Source organism: Amblyomma mixtum, chromosome 3, assembly GCF_055824585.1.
Source record: "Amblyomma mixtum isolate Tamu chromosome 3, ASM5582458v1, whole genome shotgun sequence".
NCBI lineage: Eukaryota > Metazoa > Arthropoda > Arachnida > Ixodida > Ixodidae > Amblyomma > Amblyomma mixtum.
The window spans coordinates 197,948,311-197,964,873 of NC_143014.1; the positions used below are offsets into that span (position 1 = coordinate 197,948,311).

At 45.9% G+C, this 16,563-nt stretch overlaps 2 protein-coding genes across 2 annotated transcripts; both read right to left on the reverse strand.

The window, feature by feature from the left end:
- Positions 1 to 286: 286 nt before the first annotated feature.
- On the reverse strand, positions 287 to 6,902 carry LOC149353235 (kelch-like protein 10). The gene is made up of 6 exons (XM_089575772.1): positions 6,669 to 6,902; positions 5,954 to 6,160; positions 4,069 to 4,277; positions 3,013 to 3,245; positions 505 to 700; positions 287 to 353 (listed from the first exon to the last, which is right to left on the reverse strand). Exons 1-6 carry the CDS (start codon positions 6,900 to 6,902, stop codon positions 287 to 289), a joined length of 1,146 nt encoding a protein of 381 aa, XP_089431898.1.
- Positions 6,903 to 13,388: 6,486 nt separating this feature from the next.
- On the reverse strand, positions 13,389 to 14,803 carry LOC149353236 (uncharacterized). The gene has a single exon (XM_089577303.1). The coding sequence runs from the start codon at positions 14,695 to 14,697 to the stop codon at positions 13,699 to 13,701; it is 999 nt and encodes a 332-aa protein (XP_089433429.1). The 5' UTR covers positions 14,698 to 14,803; the 3' UTR covers positions 13,389 to 13,698.
- Positions 14,804 to 16,563: the final 1,760 nt, after the last annotated feature.

The following is a 16,563-nucleotide window of genomic DNA, read 5'->3' on the forward strand; positions in this document are numbered from 1 at the left end:
CAAAACTATCCAAATGTGTCCTGTAAAACAATATTTCAGTTGGGGGAGGTAAGTTACTAAAGCAGATGGTCTTCATTTGAAAGGCGCGTAAGCCCGGTTGTCGGAGGCGCTAATGGAGGTCTACTGCTTGTTCTCGCTAGCAGCTAATGTTGTGTTTGGTGTGTTCGCGGTTCAGTTGACTTGTTCACATATCATTTGCAGCGGACGGTTCGACTGGTGCCGTCATCATCATCATCAGCCTGACTACGCCCACTGCAGGACAAATGACTCTCCTATATATCTCCAGTCAACCCGGTCCTACGCAAGCTGAGGCCACTTGGTACACGGAAACAATGCGCAGCGACCTCTCAACACTGTCACGACAGAGGGAAGCAACGATGGCACAGAAAGGGTGAAGGAAGCGTTTATTTTAGTTCTATTCCAAAAATTGAGAGGGCGTATGCTTCGACCTCGGCTCGCTCGTGGTACACGAAAGAACCCTTCAATGCGAATCGTGCATCTTGCCTGGGTGACGTGCCCCGCATGGTGTGCATGAGCCAGCGGTAGGCCCGCGGATCGTACACCTCGACGGCGTCCCGTTCTTCTCCAGAGCTCCAGCCGCCCACCGTGAAAAACACCTCGTGCGGCACGCGCGGAGCCCAGCGCTCGGGATTCGCGCCGGCGCAGCGCTCGCAGGGGAACCGAAAGAGGGCTGCGATGGCTGCGGACAGATCGGGAGAATGGGGCATTTTCGTCTGGCGAGTCGAAAATAATGGGCTGTTTTACCCAACATGTTTAAGTGTAATGACCTGCGGCGCAAACAGATTGAAGAAAGGGATTATCGAAATGATATCATCAACATGAGCCCACCATGCGGCTACGGAGGGAAGCTATGAAGCTTTCTTCAATGTCTGGTCGCAGTATCAGGGAGTCTATAACCATATTAGCGGTAAAAACTTTCAGATCATTGCGGCCACGCGCATTGGAGCAATGCGAAAGCAAAACGTCCCCATACTATATCGTCGTCCGTGATTGTTGTGACGCCCATGTACTATATCGACACCCATGGCTGTTTTGACGTCTAAGTGTATTTTTCGCGTCTTTTTGCATTTAATTAACTAATTACAACTCATTAACCAACTATTTCCCACGGCAACATTTCATCACACACTATCTATCGCAATCACACTTTCACACACTTATTATCAGAGAACGACGTGATCATGCGGACAAAATTTGCGGACACGTTTTGCGGAAACTTTTTGCTGACTCGACAGAGCCATATAATTCTTTCGCATTGAGATGATTACAAAGTGATTAAGCAAGTCAGACAGTGGCTCCTCATCTAAGCAAATAAATACCGTGAAAAGGACCTGCTCTACTTGTGCTGTTAGGAATATAACTTGGCCAAAATGTGAGGGCACAGAAATGAATGATAGCGATAGCGACGAAATAACAAACGACGGACAAGCTCTTGTCCTTTCGCAGTTTTGTCATTTTTCACTGCCGAGTAGACCAATTTCGCGCGACAGAAGACGTGCATGACTGAACGGTACTCACTGAAGAGTGCAGGTTAGTTTTAGATTTCTCACGAAATATGACTGCTAAAGGGCTCTAACCTGTAGAAGAACTGCACATTGGGCTAATTGTTGTAGATTCATAATGGTGGTTCAACAGCGCACACACATGCAGACCAAGAAAGAGACAAGACACACATCAGCGCTGGCGTGTGTGTCTTGTCTCTTTCTTGGTCTCTGTGTGTTTGCGCTGTTGAACCACCATTATGGTTCTAACCTCAAGATGGTAAGAGATTGTCACAAGTGCAGTAGCTGTGGGCGTTCTGTGGTAGCAGGTACTGCGGCCGTTTACGACAACCTCTGTACATATGCGCGCATTTTATTTCATTTCATTTACTTTACCCAAAGGGCTTTCGCCTTACCGAGGGGTCACGATAAAAATTTCACTGTCGTAGTGACGAGTTGAAACAGAGAGCTTATCGACACCACTGAGATCGCTCAAACCTTGTTGGGCTTTATTGCCAGCTTTTAATGCTGTACATGTTACGAATGAAATGAAAACGTAACGGCTCATTATATTTATAGAGAAAATGACAACGCTGGCAGGAGCTTGGAGCTGAGCGCTCACGTTATGCCCGCCAGAGATCAAATCCTTGGTTCACTTTCGGTCATGTTGGGTTCTCCGGCTTGCTTCAGCGCAAGTTGTGCCGGAGGTGTCTGGTGTCCAACAATTTAGTCAGTGCCGGGGGTAGTAGCACACGCATGGTGGCGCGTAACGATATTAACGTATAGAGCTGCTCATTTAAAGTTGACCTCTTTAAGACGCACATCTTAGGCTGCTGGTCTAGAAAACACTTATGCTATTGACACCACGCCTGATGTTCAATTTGTATCCCATGTGCACCAGAGTCCAGTTTTGTTCGGCATGGCCGCAAGTGAAGCGGGTAATTCCTCGTGGTGAACCAAACAACTTGAGGCTATAGGAGCGCGCAAACACGAAGGTAACGTACACAAGGGCCAACTTTCAACCTATGTCAGTCGAGTGGTCATTTACGCATATATATCTGTGCACGAAATAACTGTTTTCTTGTTTTTGTTTTTCGGGACTTCCTTGATGGATTTTTTTCTTTTTGGTCTAGTTCTTCGAAACTGTTTCAAAATGGTCGTAACAGATCTTGCTCTCTTGGGGCTTTCGATAAGCAGCCAGCGTATCGCGAACGAAGAGCGCAAAGTACGAGTTGCAATGGGAGTATACCAGACGCGTATACTCCCACCGTGACCGGGTTGTATTGAATCCACTGTATATCAGGTAGCCGAGGAGAGGACTAATCACTAAATAACAAGATCCCCCAAGAACGTGGTCACGTGATTTAGTGGAGCCAGAAAGAGTTCGGCGATTGAAGCTTGCAAAACCGGCAGCAGATCAACTGACCGTAAATGAGAAGCAGCATTTTTCTGTAAACGCTGCTTTCCTAATTCACCTACTGAGAGGTGGTCACTGCGGATGCCAACTCACCACCCTTGGGCGCATTGGGTGCAACGCTTCCACTCGACCCTGCGTCGCCGTGTCGGGGGTTCGCAGCGGCAAGCGCTCTGCATGCCTCCGGCCCGACGCCTTCCAAGTGCAGCAGCCGCAGCGGGCTGGGTGAGCACACGCAGGGTCCCGTCCGTACGGCCTCGCACACTGCCGTGCGGTATTCTTTGCTACTGGCAAAGGTCGGGTTCACCTGCCGAAACTCGATGAGAGTCCTGCGCCACACGAGCGTATCAAAACCATAGTTTTCTTGGACTGGATTTTACGGCTTGGATCACAAAATCCCGCACGCAATAAAATCTCCTTTGAGTGGAAGGATGTTTGGTACTGGTGGCCGAGAGATTGGTTGCGGTGACGTTGAGCTTGGAAATGTTGCGACCGGTTGCGAGCTCGTGGGTACCTCGGCTTTTGTTTCTTCGACTAGCGCCATTAGCTTGGACCGATCACGAACCGAGATTCCAGCAAGAGCATTCTGAGTGCGCACTTTTGCGCGCATGAAACTAATGGCTGCTGTGACGGCAGTCTCGATAAAGGCACCAAGACCCAGTGTCAGAAGGCCAATGTACTGCAACAGACCATTGGCTAATAGAGAGAGAGATAATATACTGGCTTAATAATTCTACCAAATTGGGCTGCCGGAAAAGAATGCTCATTGAATGATAATTGCATGTCTCTTGAAACACAAGCATTCAAGCTTCGTTGTCTGGCCCTTTGAAGAGGTTACGTTAAGCTGGAGACTCCCACCCCGCTTCCAAGATATCGTTAGTTGCGTAGGCTTTGGGAATAATTTCAATTTCAGTTACAATTTTCCGCGCGTACTAAAGCAAACCTACCTGCTGTAATAATATGAGAGCCGCGGAAGTGCAGTTTTGCGAATTCGTTTCCATGAGCTTTGCTTCAGTTCTGCCACGCAGACTTTAATAGGAGGAATGCTGCTTATACAGTGGTAAGCGGAGATTATGTGTGTAGCCGCGTGCACTCTCGAAAACAAGTGTAGCATGCGTTAAGTAGCCCTTGGGTACAGAGTGCCCCACTCACGATTCTCTGCACAGGCCGATGCGCGCGCACTGTAGCAGCATGAACAGGCCGGCATTCCGTTCTTTTGTGCGCGCAGGGCCTTGCGTGTACCATCGACGGACGGCATGCAGCACGTCCACCTCGTCTCGCACGTTCAGCTCGCTCGAAGAAAGCAGCTCGACGAGCAGCCCTGTTGAAGCACTCGAAAACTCGCTACTGCTTCGCCATACCTGCACACAGTGAGCAACAGAAAGCAAACGTGATATTAATCAGCCGAATGTTGCGACGAACTTCAACTAATGATACGCTTCCTACTTTAGAAACGATTTCTTAGCCTTGAGCGCAAAGTGTTAACAGAAGCCTCATGCCCCGCCGCGGTGGCTAAGTGGTAATGGCGTTCGGCTGCCGGCCCGGAAGACGCGGGTTCGGTCCCGGCCGTGGCAGCTGAATTTCGATGGAGGCGGTATTCTAGAGGCCCGTGTACCGTGCGATGTCAGTGCACGTTAAAGAACCCCAGGTGGTCGAAATTTCAGAAGCCCTCCACTACGGCGTCCCTCATAGCCTGAGTCGATTTGGTACGTTAAACCCCAATAAACCAAACCAAGAAGTCTCTTGCGCAAAGATACCGGCTGCTATGAATATGCAGTGTTGGCGTAGATGGCAGCGCCAAGCAGTTGTATACGTCTGGGACAATTGCGCTGAACAGGCAGGGTCGATTAAAAACGTGTTCGAAAAAATAAACAGCCTCTAATATTTCCTAACACAAAAACCGATGTCTAATCTCTGTCATGATATATTTTGCGTCATTTGAAGCTACCCTTTTCCGCCATTTCTTCATGAATGTTTAATTTTCCAGTCCCGTGAAATTATTAACTTGCGTATCCGTAACATGTAAGAGAAGGTTTCTGTGGAAATATATTTGCCACAAGCAGACGAAACAAGTAATTTGGAGACATTTATCGAGGCAAACTTTTAAACATAAGCTTTCTTTTTCGCAAGTGAACTCCTGCTTAGACGAACTGTGCGATACATACACTGAAGCAAATTTAATGAATTCACGCTTCACAATGCTCCTAGTGCATCGCACACGTTTCTTGCACCATTGAAAAACGAGGGTTTGCGATATGCCTAAGCTTCCTGTAGTTACCGGGCCGGAACGGACTTTCGAACCACGTGGCTTTTAGTCTTCCTGAGGCAGGCGCGGGCGACATCACGTGGCACGCATGCTAATGTAGAGGAAGCAAGTGTGCATCCCGTGTGGCCCAGCTAGTTTGGAAGACGCAGCTAGAAAATTCAGGAGGCGAAGGCAAACAGTCGCAGTGCCATCTAGGCAGCCAACTGGGCCCAAAAGGAATCGATGGACCTGCAGCATGAGGACTAAATTGCTGTCAACCTCGAACCATTTTCACACAACCTTCGCCACACTGATATCGGTGGCTGAAATTTCTGCTCCAAAACGCAGATGTAAGACAATAAGCATTTCATGCGTAACTTTCATATTATAAGCACCACGCTGCGATCTCATGCGCCTCGGTAGCCGAACATCCTGGTTAAACATCCGTCGCAGTGTTATTTAATACGCTCACATGTCGGATAGTGCAGCAATTGACAGTGATGCTCGCAGTACCTCGATTATGAATCACTATTCACCCACATACCGTATTTGCCAAAAGTAACCGGGCAACAGTGGTTTCTTTCTTAGCCACTTAGCGAAGCACTTACTCTGGCAGCCCTTAGGCTCTGAATATATTTAAAGGTGAACCTTTATCGTCACATTTCGACACCTTTCGGTCTTTACAGGCGCCTTAGAGGCTTCGTTTTATGGATGAGAAGAAAAACCTGTTGCTCGGTTGCTTTTGGCCAAGGGGGTACATCTTCCATCGAAAATAAAGAAGCTCTCACTCACCGCGCCGAAGTGTTCGCGCACAAAAGAGAACACAGTGTCTCGGAATCTCGGCCAGTGGTGCCACAGCGCCAGTGCGGCTAAGCCGAGACAGTTGTCGACGTCCATGTTGTGCAGCAGGTGGTCCAGGCACAGGTCACGGGCCTCCTCCATCAGCAGCATGTCGGCAGCCGCCAGCACATCGGCCACGTTGCCGTTGTTGATGCGCAACTGCAGTGATGGTCACAAACACATTTGTATCATAAGCAGGAGAACTCTTGAAAAAGAAAACTTATCCTCTTTTTCTTCTACATATTCTGCCGTGAGTTTAGGCAGAATATGTAAAAGAAAGCCGCCTGATTTCAGGTACCTACTAACCATTGCAAAAAAAAAATGTGTGCTTCCTTTCTTTATTCAAACTAATGCTGATGCCAATGCGAGGTGCCACTTAGCTTTGCCACGGCAGAACATCACTTCCCTACCACCAGGACGCTTGCCTCCTGAGCAACACGGATATTCTTAGGTGTAACTGAAGTTGCAGTGCTCTAGCATTTTCCTGCTTGCTGCGGACACAGCACTTCAAAACCGTTACTGCGACTTCTCAGAAAGGGATGCTTTAACACCCTACTGTGTCGCCATCTCTAGGTTTCTATTGCAACCACTGGCGAGACATCAGGCTCATTATTACGATGCTTGGCTTCTCAACTCCTCCACCTGTTAACCCCTTCCCGAGGCTTGCCTCATCCGCGTAGTAGTAGCCAAGGAGGATGTCGAGCACGGACGCCGAGACCCCCGTGAGCAGCATCTCCCTGCGGGAACCGTACTCGGCGCGGAACGCCGCCCGGAAGAAGGGGCTCGTGGTGCAGAGGAAAGACCGGTGGGCCTTGAACTCGCCGCCGTCGTCGGTGCGAATCAGGCAGTCGTAGCAGCCGTCGCCGCCGGGAAGCAGCAGTTGCCTGAAGAAGACAGACATGGCTTCCGAAAGAGATGGTGACTTGTACTAAGAGCCTTCTGCGCTGTTCGCGAGCCCCACGCGAAACCATGATTTCGTTTTCTTCTACCCACTTAGCTCAAGTAACCGGGCAGTAAAAACATCGCTTCGGCGGTGAAGCTAGATACTCATAATTGAGTGAACGGCAAAAACTCCGGGGGCACTTTGACTGTCTAAAGTGGGTAGAGGTGGAAGCGTTTTTCGCACTACCTTCGCTGTTTCTGTGGCACTGGTGGCGTCACATATAATTGAGTACTAATTACTAAGTGATTACAAATCACTAATTAATGGTTAATTACTGATTAATGCCTGAATGCTAATTAACTGCTATAATTAATGAAGCTTAAGCTTCGCCTTTAGGAGTGGAACGCGACAGCGCGTTGCAGCGCTGCCAGGGAGTCCACGGGAACGCCACCACCCGTTCGGCGTGATGCCTTGCCCTTTGAACGCAACGCTTTTTGAGTAAAGGAAATGGCGCTGTAATTCTCTGTCAACTCGGTGGACACCTGAATCTAAAAACGTTGACCTGAACCGCACCGTAGAGGAAGGGAGGAAGTGGGAGTGAAAGAAGATAAAGAGGAGCCGTAATGAAGAAAATGAAAATTGTATTTGAGGAAAGGAAATTACGCAGTAACTGTCTCACATATCTCGGTGGACACCCGTCAAAATTCAGGGGGGGCACTTTTTTGACCTAAAGTGTGGTCACTGATGTGTGGTTAAGATGTTCAGCTTCGCCCCTAAGGGTGGAACGCGACAGCGTCTTGCAACGCTGCCAAGGAGTCCATAGAACGCCATCGCCCATTCGGTTCTACGCCTCGCTCGTCGGTAAATTGGTTTTTGAGGGAAGGAAATGTATCTGTCTCTCATTTGTCGGTGGACACCTAAACCTCGCCGGAAGGGAATGGAGGAGGATGAGAGTGAGTGAAGACACCGTATTCACTGGACACGCCTTTGTTCGTTCCAAACCATCCAGCTGGCATGGCAGAGTGGATAGCATGCTCGTCTCTCATGCGGAAGACCGGGGTTCGATTCCTGAGCTCGACCAATTTCTTAATCGGTTTTATTTATTTATATATTGTGCCATATTCATATGGCCTGACGAGTAAAGCTAATTAGGCTAATTGGGTAATTAAGCAATTAACTAAGCTCAGTCCCACTTGGAGCATCACTATACGATCCCTTCAATTGGTTGCATGGTTACTAGCCGAAGTACAATTGGCCCCGTTTGAAATTCGCGCATTGTGACGTCACGACCGTTTCCACCAATTGAAAAGCGTGACATTTCTGTCGACAACTGCTGCTTACAACGATGAGACATTAAAGGCTTCCGCCTTAAAAAACAAACAATATTTTGACTATGTAGAGTGGAGCTTTGTTCGTACTAGTAGCTTTCGCACGGTGGCGTGAGGAACCCTCGTTTGGGTGCAGACTCCTCGCGCTTAGGGAATCGAGGGTTAGCCATAGTGTGGTGTCGCACGAGGAGTGTAAAGTTATGGAGTTGAAGAGATGTCTCGTTCAGTACGCTATTAATGGAGAGGGTGGACTTGTTAAACAGTGACACAGTATGCACACTATTGACGGCCATTCATTGAAAAATTGCGCTGGCGGACGAAGGACAAGGGCAAGAACAAGGACGCAATTTCACACGCAAACTTGTTGTGCTTGTCCTTCTCCGGACAGCGCTGCCTTTTTCACAATGATTACCAATCAACTTGATCTGCAACATATCTTGCTTATTGCTGATTGGTTCTGACAGAATGAGACAAGAACAGCTCTGGTTTGAAAGAGAATTTAGCCATCATGGAAACATCATGGAAACAATTCATTTTTTTGCCGAGTAGCAGCTGACTGGAACGGCCTTCCCGACGATATCGCTGCCATCACCTGCCCTGGAACATTCATGACTACTTTGAACACCTGTACTTCTTAAAACCCACCCCTTATGTAACACCCCGCAAGGGGTCTTTAAGGACAATAAAGTGATGTGATGTGATGAGTCAGGGCACTCAAAACTGATCAAGGACGGTATCGCTGTTTCGTGCCTTAAGGCCGCCACATCTAGGTCGTGCCACCACCGTGTTGCGGAAAGTGTGTCAGAGTAAGTGGTACGATTGAAAAGTAGTGGTTTTCCCGACCACGCCATCTCCACGGCAGGAGAAAAAGTTCTGAGGTGGGTTAAGACAGGGGCCAATGGAAGAGGCCGTGTTGACAGTGAGCGCCGTAGGCCGGCTGTCATTCCGTACGCTCACAGGCTTTCCCAAGGGTTAAAGAGCGTGGCCAAGAGGTACGATGTTAGGGTGGTGTTCTCGGCTCCTAAGAAGCTCGCTGCAATTTGCCCACAAGTGGACAAAAAACTAGCGGCGGGTATCCACAAGAATCGCAAGGCCTGTACAACAAAACATGTGGCGCCTTTCATTCCTTGCAAAAAGGTTATTGTATATCGTTTGCCACTGTCTTGCGGTAAAGAGTATATCGGGCAAACGGGGCGCTGTGTAAATGTAAGGCTCTTTGAGCACCGCAACTTACTCGGCAGTGACTCGCGAGACAACCTTCCCGCACACTGGCGGGTTTGCAAATGCACACCCCTTTACCCGAAAACTAATGTGCTTTTTTGCCACCAAGATAAGGTGACCCGGGAGCTGATGGAAGCGTTCTTTATTCGAAAAAACGGCAAACGGTGCGTCAGTGATCCTTCAGTGGCCTTGTCAGATTTGGAATTTAGGTACCTAAATAACCGGGTGCACACGCGCGCTGCTCCTGTTTAGATCATCTTTCACGCCTTGCACGTAATCTGTAAGGAAGGAGACTGCAGGGTCAGTAGACCCATCAATAGAGCGAAGGCATATGGTCGATAGAAACGAACCCAAATGAAAAAGTTGGGTTGCAGAACCACTTCTTGACCAAATCTGGATTGCAGTTCCCTAGCGCCCCTTTCCATCGTATGTTCCCGTCTTCTTGCCTGAGGTGCCGCTTTACCTATCATCATGTCTCTTCCATTAAAAAGGACCATTCCACGTGCTGTCATGCGTCGCAAAGCAGGATCACTATTGTCGCTGTGCTTTGTTGGAATTCGTTTACTTAACAACAAAATGAAAAAAAAAGCAGCCAGCCGCGGCATTAACTGTAGCAGGCATTCTTCCGCCAAGTTTTCACAGCTTCAGCTAACCCTCGTGAGTGTTACTCATTGCATACTCTCAGACATTCGCATTAATTATGCGATGTTCTGTACCCTCCAAGCATCCCCTCCCTAGGCGCGCGCTCCGTTTACACTTTCTGCGGTGCGTGATGTCGTTGACGGGGCTATGTCCCACTCGAGTTAAGTTGTTCTTCACACAGACCTGAACGTGTCTTCTGCGAGGCGGTCCTCCGTGCATGATGTTCCTTTTTTACCTGAAGCCTGTGGTTCCGAATTCCGCAGGTCTTTAGTTCCAAGTATGCTTGCCCTCGCCTCTCCCTTCCCACCATAACCTCCCTTTGTTTTATTTCCAAAGATGTAGTTATTTCGAAGATCTGAAGTCTCTGTCCACATAGGTGACTTCATGTGTGCCTTGTAGATTTATTTCAAAGTCAAAGTCAAAGTGTTTATTTAGACAACTCAATGGTACAGTTGCCTAGGGCGCAGACTAAAAGGCAAAAGGATGCCTGACAAAGAGTCCACGCCCTTCTTGCTCCCATTCGGGAGCACAAGACATTCAGCGAGTAAAATAGACATAAAAACGAAATGGAAATACAGAAAGGATTGGTTAACAGTGAACTGCAGTAATTTCATCTTAAACATTTATCTACAGTTGGAGAAGTACTATGAGAGACAACAGAATAAAAAAAGAAAAAAAGACGTGGTTATGCCTGGAGTGACAACAGATACATGGTGATGCAATTTTTGAAAGCTTTCAATGATTTGCTTTCTTGAATAATGTTTACAGCAGGATGGTGATCGTTTAAAAAACTGGAAATTCTGTAGCTAAGTTTCTGGGCGCCGTAGTTAGTACGTATTTTTTCCTTATTATAACTTATGTGCCGTATGTTGTAGCTGTGTGGTTTCGTGAGATACTTATGACAAAAGGCGGCAGGATCAGAATGCATTTGTTGGTAAGTGGCTAACGCTATCTTTTTGTTTATAACATTCCACAGTGTAAGCAATTGGTGTTTCCTAAACAATGGGGCAGTGTGGCTAAGGTATGGTGCATTATCCATTAGTCGCAGAAATTTCTTTTGTAATAAGTATATGTTTTCTATGCTTGTTTTAGGTGCTGTGCCCCAAACAAGAAGACAATAGTGGAAACGCGAATGTACCAGTGTGTAGTATAGTTGTTTCTTTAGCCACATAGGCAAAAGGTCCTTTAATTTATACATGATACCAATGGACCTAGAGATACCTGTGCGAACTTTTTCAATGTGAGGGGACCAGTCGAGATGTTCGTGAAATATGACGCCAAGAAATTTATGAGATATTGCACGTTCAATAGATTCATCACAAAATTGAATCAGTATTTCTTGTTTAATGCACTTGTTACGTGCGCGGAATATAATGTACTTAGTTTTTTTAGTGTTTAACTGCAGTTCGTTAGTGCGGAGCCATGTGGATAAGTTTTGCAGCCATATATTGGTTTCTACTTGGAGGGCTTCCAGATCTTGTCCGCAGAAGAATACATTGGTATCGTCAGCGTACAGTACTATTTCTGGTGTAGAGGGCACGTTAATTACATCATTTATATACAGAAGAAATAACAGCGGCCCAAGGATTGATCCTTGCGGAACTCCATAATGTATCAGACCTAAGCTGGACTTTGCATTCGGGATGTTCGTGTACTGTTGACGATTTGAGAGGTAATTCTTTATTAATGTGAGAGCCGTTCCTCTAATGCCATATTTATATAACTTGTATAACAATATCGGGTGCTTGATAGAATCGAATGCTTTCCTAAAGTCAAGAAAAACACCTATTGTATATATTTTCTGCTCAAAATTGTCTATTATCTTATCCTTAATTTTTATTAGCGCCATTTCAGTAGATTTCTCTTTCTGAAATCCATATTGCTGTTCTGCGATGATATCGTTTCGCTTGCAGAAGTTTAGTAGTCTGATGTTTATAACCTGTTCAATTACTTTCGAGAGGACTGGTAGTACCGAAATTGGCCTATAGTTATTTATATCATTTCTATCGCCTCCCTTGTGTATGACGGAGACTTTTGCAATTTTTAATTTGTCTGGAAATATTCCGCTACTCAAAATAAGGTTGCATATATGCGTAAGTGGCTCACTAATCATGTGACTAACGGATTTTATAGGTTGAACTTTAATATCATCAGCACCACATGCACTGCTACTTTTTAAGTTTTTGATTACTGTGCAGATTTCCAATTCTGTAGTTGGAAACATGAACATTGAGCTTTCGATGTTGGATGTGAGATACGATGTAAAATCACAGTTACTTGCCTGAGATTTACTTGAAGCCCCTGATATGAGAAAATGCTCATTAAGTTTGTCAGCAAGCGACGCCCCTGTGTAAGGCACACCATTTATAACAAGTTCAGAGATGCCGTCTCTTTCATTTTTGGACATTAGCTTGTTTACGGTATTCCATACCTGTTTAGGGTTGTTGCAGATATCAGTAAACTTATGTTCGTAATAACTGGTCCTGGCTTTTTTAATATCAGAGCTTAACTTGTTACGAATTCGTTTATACTCAATCAAACTGTCTATATTTTTCGTTCTGATAAAAGAGCCAAATAGTCTGTCACGATTTCTAATTCTTTTCAGAAGTTCAGCATTTATCCATGGTTTTCTGGCTTTTTTGCACTTTTTGAATTGCACTGTAGGAAAGGCTTGATTATAGAGCTCGGTAACTTTTTTAATAAAGACGTCATATGCTGTAACGGGGTCAGATAGTTGAAAAACCTCTGCCCAACTTGTTTCTGCTACTAAGTTTCTAAATATTGTGGTCTTTGCTTCATTAATGATTCTATATGTAATCGGTGCACTGATTTTGGAATGACTCTGTGTTGTAAAGTATGGTTTAAATGACAGGAAAATCGGCAAATGGTCACTAACATCAGCTATCAGTACACCTGCTTGCACATCATCCTTTTTGTAGCTTGTGAAGCACACATCTAGTAAAGTACGGCACATATCAGTCACTCTAGTTGGCATATGTATCACATTTTCACAACCAAACGAGAAAAAAATATCAAGCATCCTTTGCTGATTAGAGTCAGGCAATAAGAGATCGATATTGAAATCACCACAAATAACTACAGGCGACTTAAACTGCATGCACTGTTCTAACATATTTTCAAGAAATACTAAAAACATTGCCTGTGATCCAGAAGGCGGCCTGTATATAACGGCAAATATGGTACCAACACATTTTAACATGACACACTCAAAGTGCTGATCTATGACACAGAAATCTTCAATGGTGACATAGTTTAGGTGGTTCATTATATAAATGGCCACACCTCCCCCTCTCTTATTACTCCGTGAAACTGATGCGCATTTGTATCCTGGAAATTGTATGACATCATAATCATTGGTAAACCAAGTTTCAGTGAAAGCTAAAAATTCAAATTTATGGTCTAGTGCATTTAGGAGGGTTTCTACAGAATCCTGTTTATTCCGAAGGCTTTGCGCATTGAGATGGAATAAGGAAAGTTGATTTTTTTCTCGTAGAGGCTTGGAATGTTTAAACGAATCAGCATCATGATAAGAATATGCGAACGAGGCTGTCATTTTCAAGGGTGCTGCTATCAGTTACCGTGGTGTGCATACGGCCTGTTACTCAACGTATCTTATCCAGATCGTTAGTCGTCCTAATCCTGATAACTCGGCTGCGGGGGCCACGACGAACAAACATTTTTCCATTCTTCAACCAGGCAAACTCATACTCTTTTTCCTTGGCCGTTTTTTTCATTTTCCAAAAGAGCGCCTTGTTCTGTGCTGTCAGGTTTTCATTGAAGAAGATTTTAGATTTCGCTTCCTTTAGCTGTCCCTTTTTTGCAAGCCATGCGTCTCTGGTTGAACGGGATAGGAAGCGTACAAGAACAGGTGAAACCTTCTTAAAACTCTCCCCGACCTCACTGTCACTACTAGCACTCGCGTTGTTAGTGCTCTCCTTGATAGACCGTGAGGGCAATCGATGAACAGCCTCAACATCTGCCTCGGAAAGCAGCGGAAGTTCGAGATCAGTGGCCAAGACATTAAGCTTTTCCAGTAGGTTTTCATTTTCATGATGGGGCAGCCCAAGTATTTCTAAATTCTGGCGTCTGCTGTACTGCTCTAGTTCGTTAACTTGTTGCCTTAATTCCTGGTTTTCTTGTTCTGCTACCAGAACCTCGAGTTTTTCCACTCGCTTTCCGAGGGCAGATATATCTGCATCCTGTTGCTTCATTTTCGACAAAACTTCGTCGTATTTTGTGGACATTTCCTGCATAAACTGCTCAATACCATCCACAGTGGCCTTTATCTCTCCTAGTGCGTCGATTTTCGATTTGATCTCAAGTACTTCTGTGAGCACGAGACGAACATCTGTAATTTCACTTCCAAGATTCATTTCCGGTTCCTCGCTTGTTTTCTTGCCATTATGGTTGCTTCGAGCCTTAGCTGTTTTGCATGTTGGGCATTTCCATGCTTTTTTTGCAGTTTCTGCCTTTTTCTTGTATGTGGCTTCACTTACCCCAGAACATGTGCCAAGATGATACACATAACAACACTCTGAGCATGTCAGAAACGCTTCATCCTCAGAAAACTGCTCGTTGCATGCAAGACATGTGTCAGCCATTTTTCACTTGTCACGACAGACCGAGCAGTCAGCAGCAGCGGCTACCAGAAAAAAAATAGCTAAAGTTGCATTTCAAGGGGAAAAGGAGGAAAAAAAAACCAACCTGTAAATTAAGGTGATGTTTTTAGGGCACGGATAGTAGGTCCTGCGGTGCCACTGCTGCTGAATGCTTGTGAAGCAGATCCCCGGTGGCAAGCTGCTTTTATAGCTGTTGGGCGGTGACGTCACGAGCTACGTCGATGTTAGCAGCCAGTTTCCCAGCCACGTTTCCGATCGCCAGTCATTCTGCGGTAGCTCATCCGGGGCAGATGTACGCAATCGGCTCCTGTAAATTAAGGTGATGTTTTTAGGGCACGGATAGTAGGTCCTGCGGTGCCACTGCTGCTGAATGCTTGTGACTTTGATAGCTGCACGACATTTTCGTCTTCAGCGGCAATCGCAGCTGAGCAATTAAGTCACACCCACTTTCTCCATTGTCTATGCCGTTGGCAGGGCTTTTTTATGGCGCTGTAAACCATCCCTCATATTAAATTTGCAATAATCTTGCTGCTCTGTCCTTCGCGGGATTATTTTTAACTAAAAAATATACCAATGTGCTTAGGCCTCTTCCTTGACCCCGTGTGGTCAGTCTCTCCCGTCATTCATCCTGCTATGTTCCCTGCATTTGCGTATAACCTGCAGTGCTCGTAGAAATATTAGGTATCTATTATATGGTTGCACGAATTCGAGTTTTCTTGGGAAGCATGCCGTGAGTGCGAACAATGCCCTTCTGAAGTATAACCCCATCGGTTAAAGCCCGTTAGAAAAGGATTGGTTACTTTTTACTGCAGTAAATATATCAGTTACAGTCACTAGCACCAAGTGCTTAAACACCAAGCAAGAGAAAAAAATAGCGAACAGCACAATGCTTGCCTGTACTACGCATGGAAAAAAAAGTTCGACGTTAGCTCTCATGAATGTCCATCATCAAAAAAAAAAAAACCGTATTCACGCCGCTTCTATAATTTCCATCGCTAGGAATACAACCTTCAATCCCCCCGCCAGCAATTTTGTTGCAGATAACGGAAGTATGATTCCACGTAGTTTATTTCTATTTTGCCAAGCGTCTTCCCTAGCTATCGTCGCTTGCACTCACTGATGTATTAGCACCAGCAAAGATGTTTGCTTAGCCTCAACGTTCATAACAAGTCATAGGTGTTCTTAACTGGCCCATTGTCGCCCGAAATATCTCTGCGAGTGGGATTTGTTAGTGATAACATTAGAGTAGCTTTGTCATCTTCATATTCGAAACGACCGTATGACGTTGAACTCGAGCTTGCTCGCTGGTAGAGCGCAGCATATAAGTAAACTTCAACTTAGCCAGCTATGGTCCCGCCCACATTGTTTTCGACAGAGACAAACTTTAAACGACGCACGCCTTCTCCGCTGCTTCACAGTAGGCAAACTTTCGAGCAATGCGAACTTCTACGCCCACTTTTCTCGTTACCTTTTAGCCACCCTAGTTCAGTAAGGCTGGCTGCTCCGTTTATCCTCGTGCGCTAATTCCTATTTTGCATTTTCTACGCCAGTTGGCCATGGGTTGCCACCCGCTCTTTCATTTGGAACTGTCGCAACACGAACAACACAGTGCACTCGGCGTTCATTATGCGCCGCTCTACCGAGCCTCTAATTAGCCCCAATGGCCGCAAACGCCCAGCTTAAATTTTCTCCCCATAAGCTCCACTTTCGTACCTCTCAGTGCCGGTGTGCTTCCTTGGTAGCGCACACTGCGTGGGCTGATGACACCGCAGTTGGAGGAAGCTTGAATGCAGGTCCCCAGTTTTTGTATTTCTATTTTTTTAGAAACTTGAGCACATCCCGCCACAT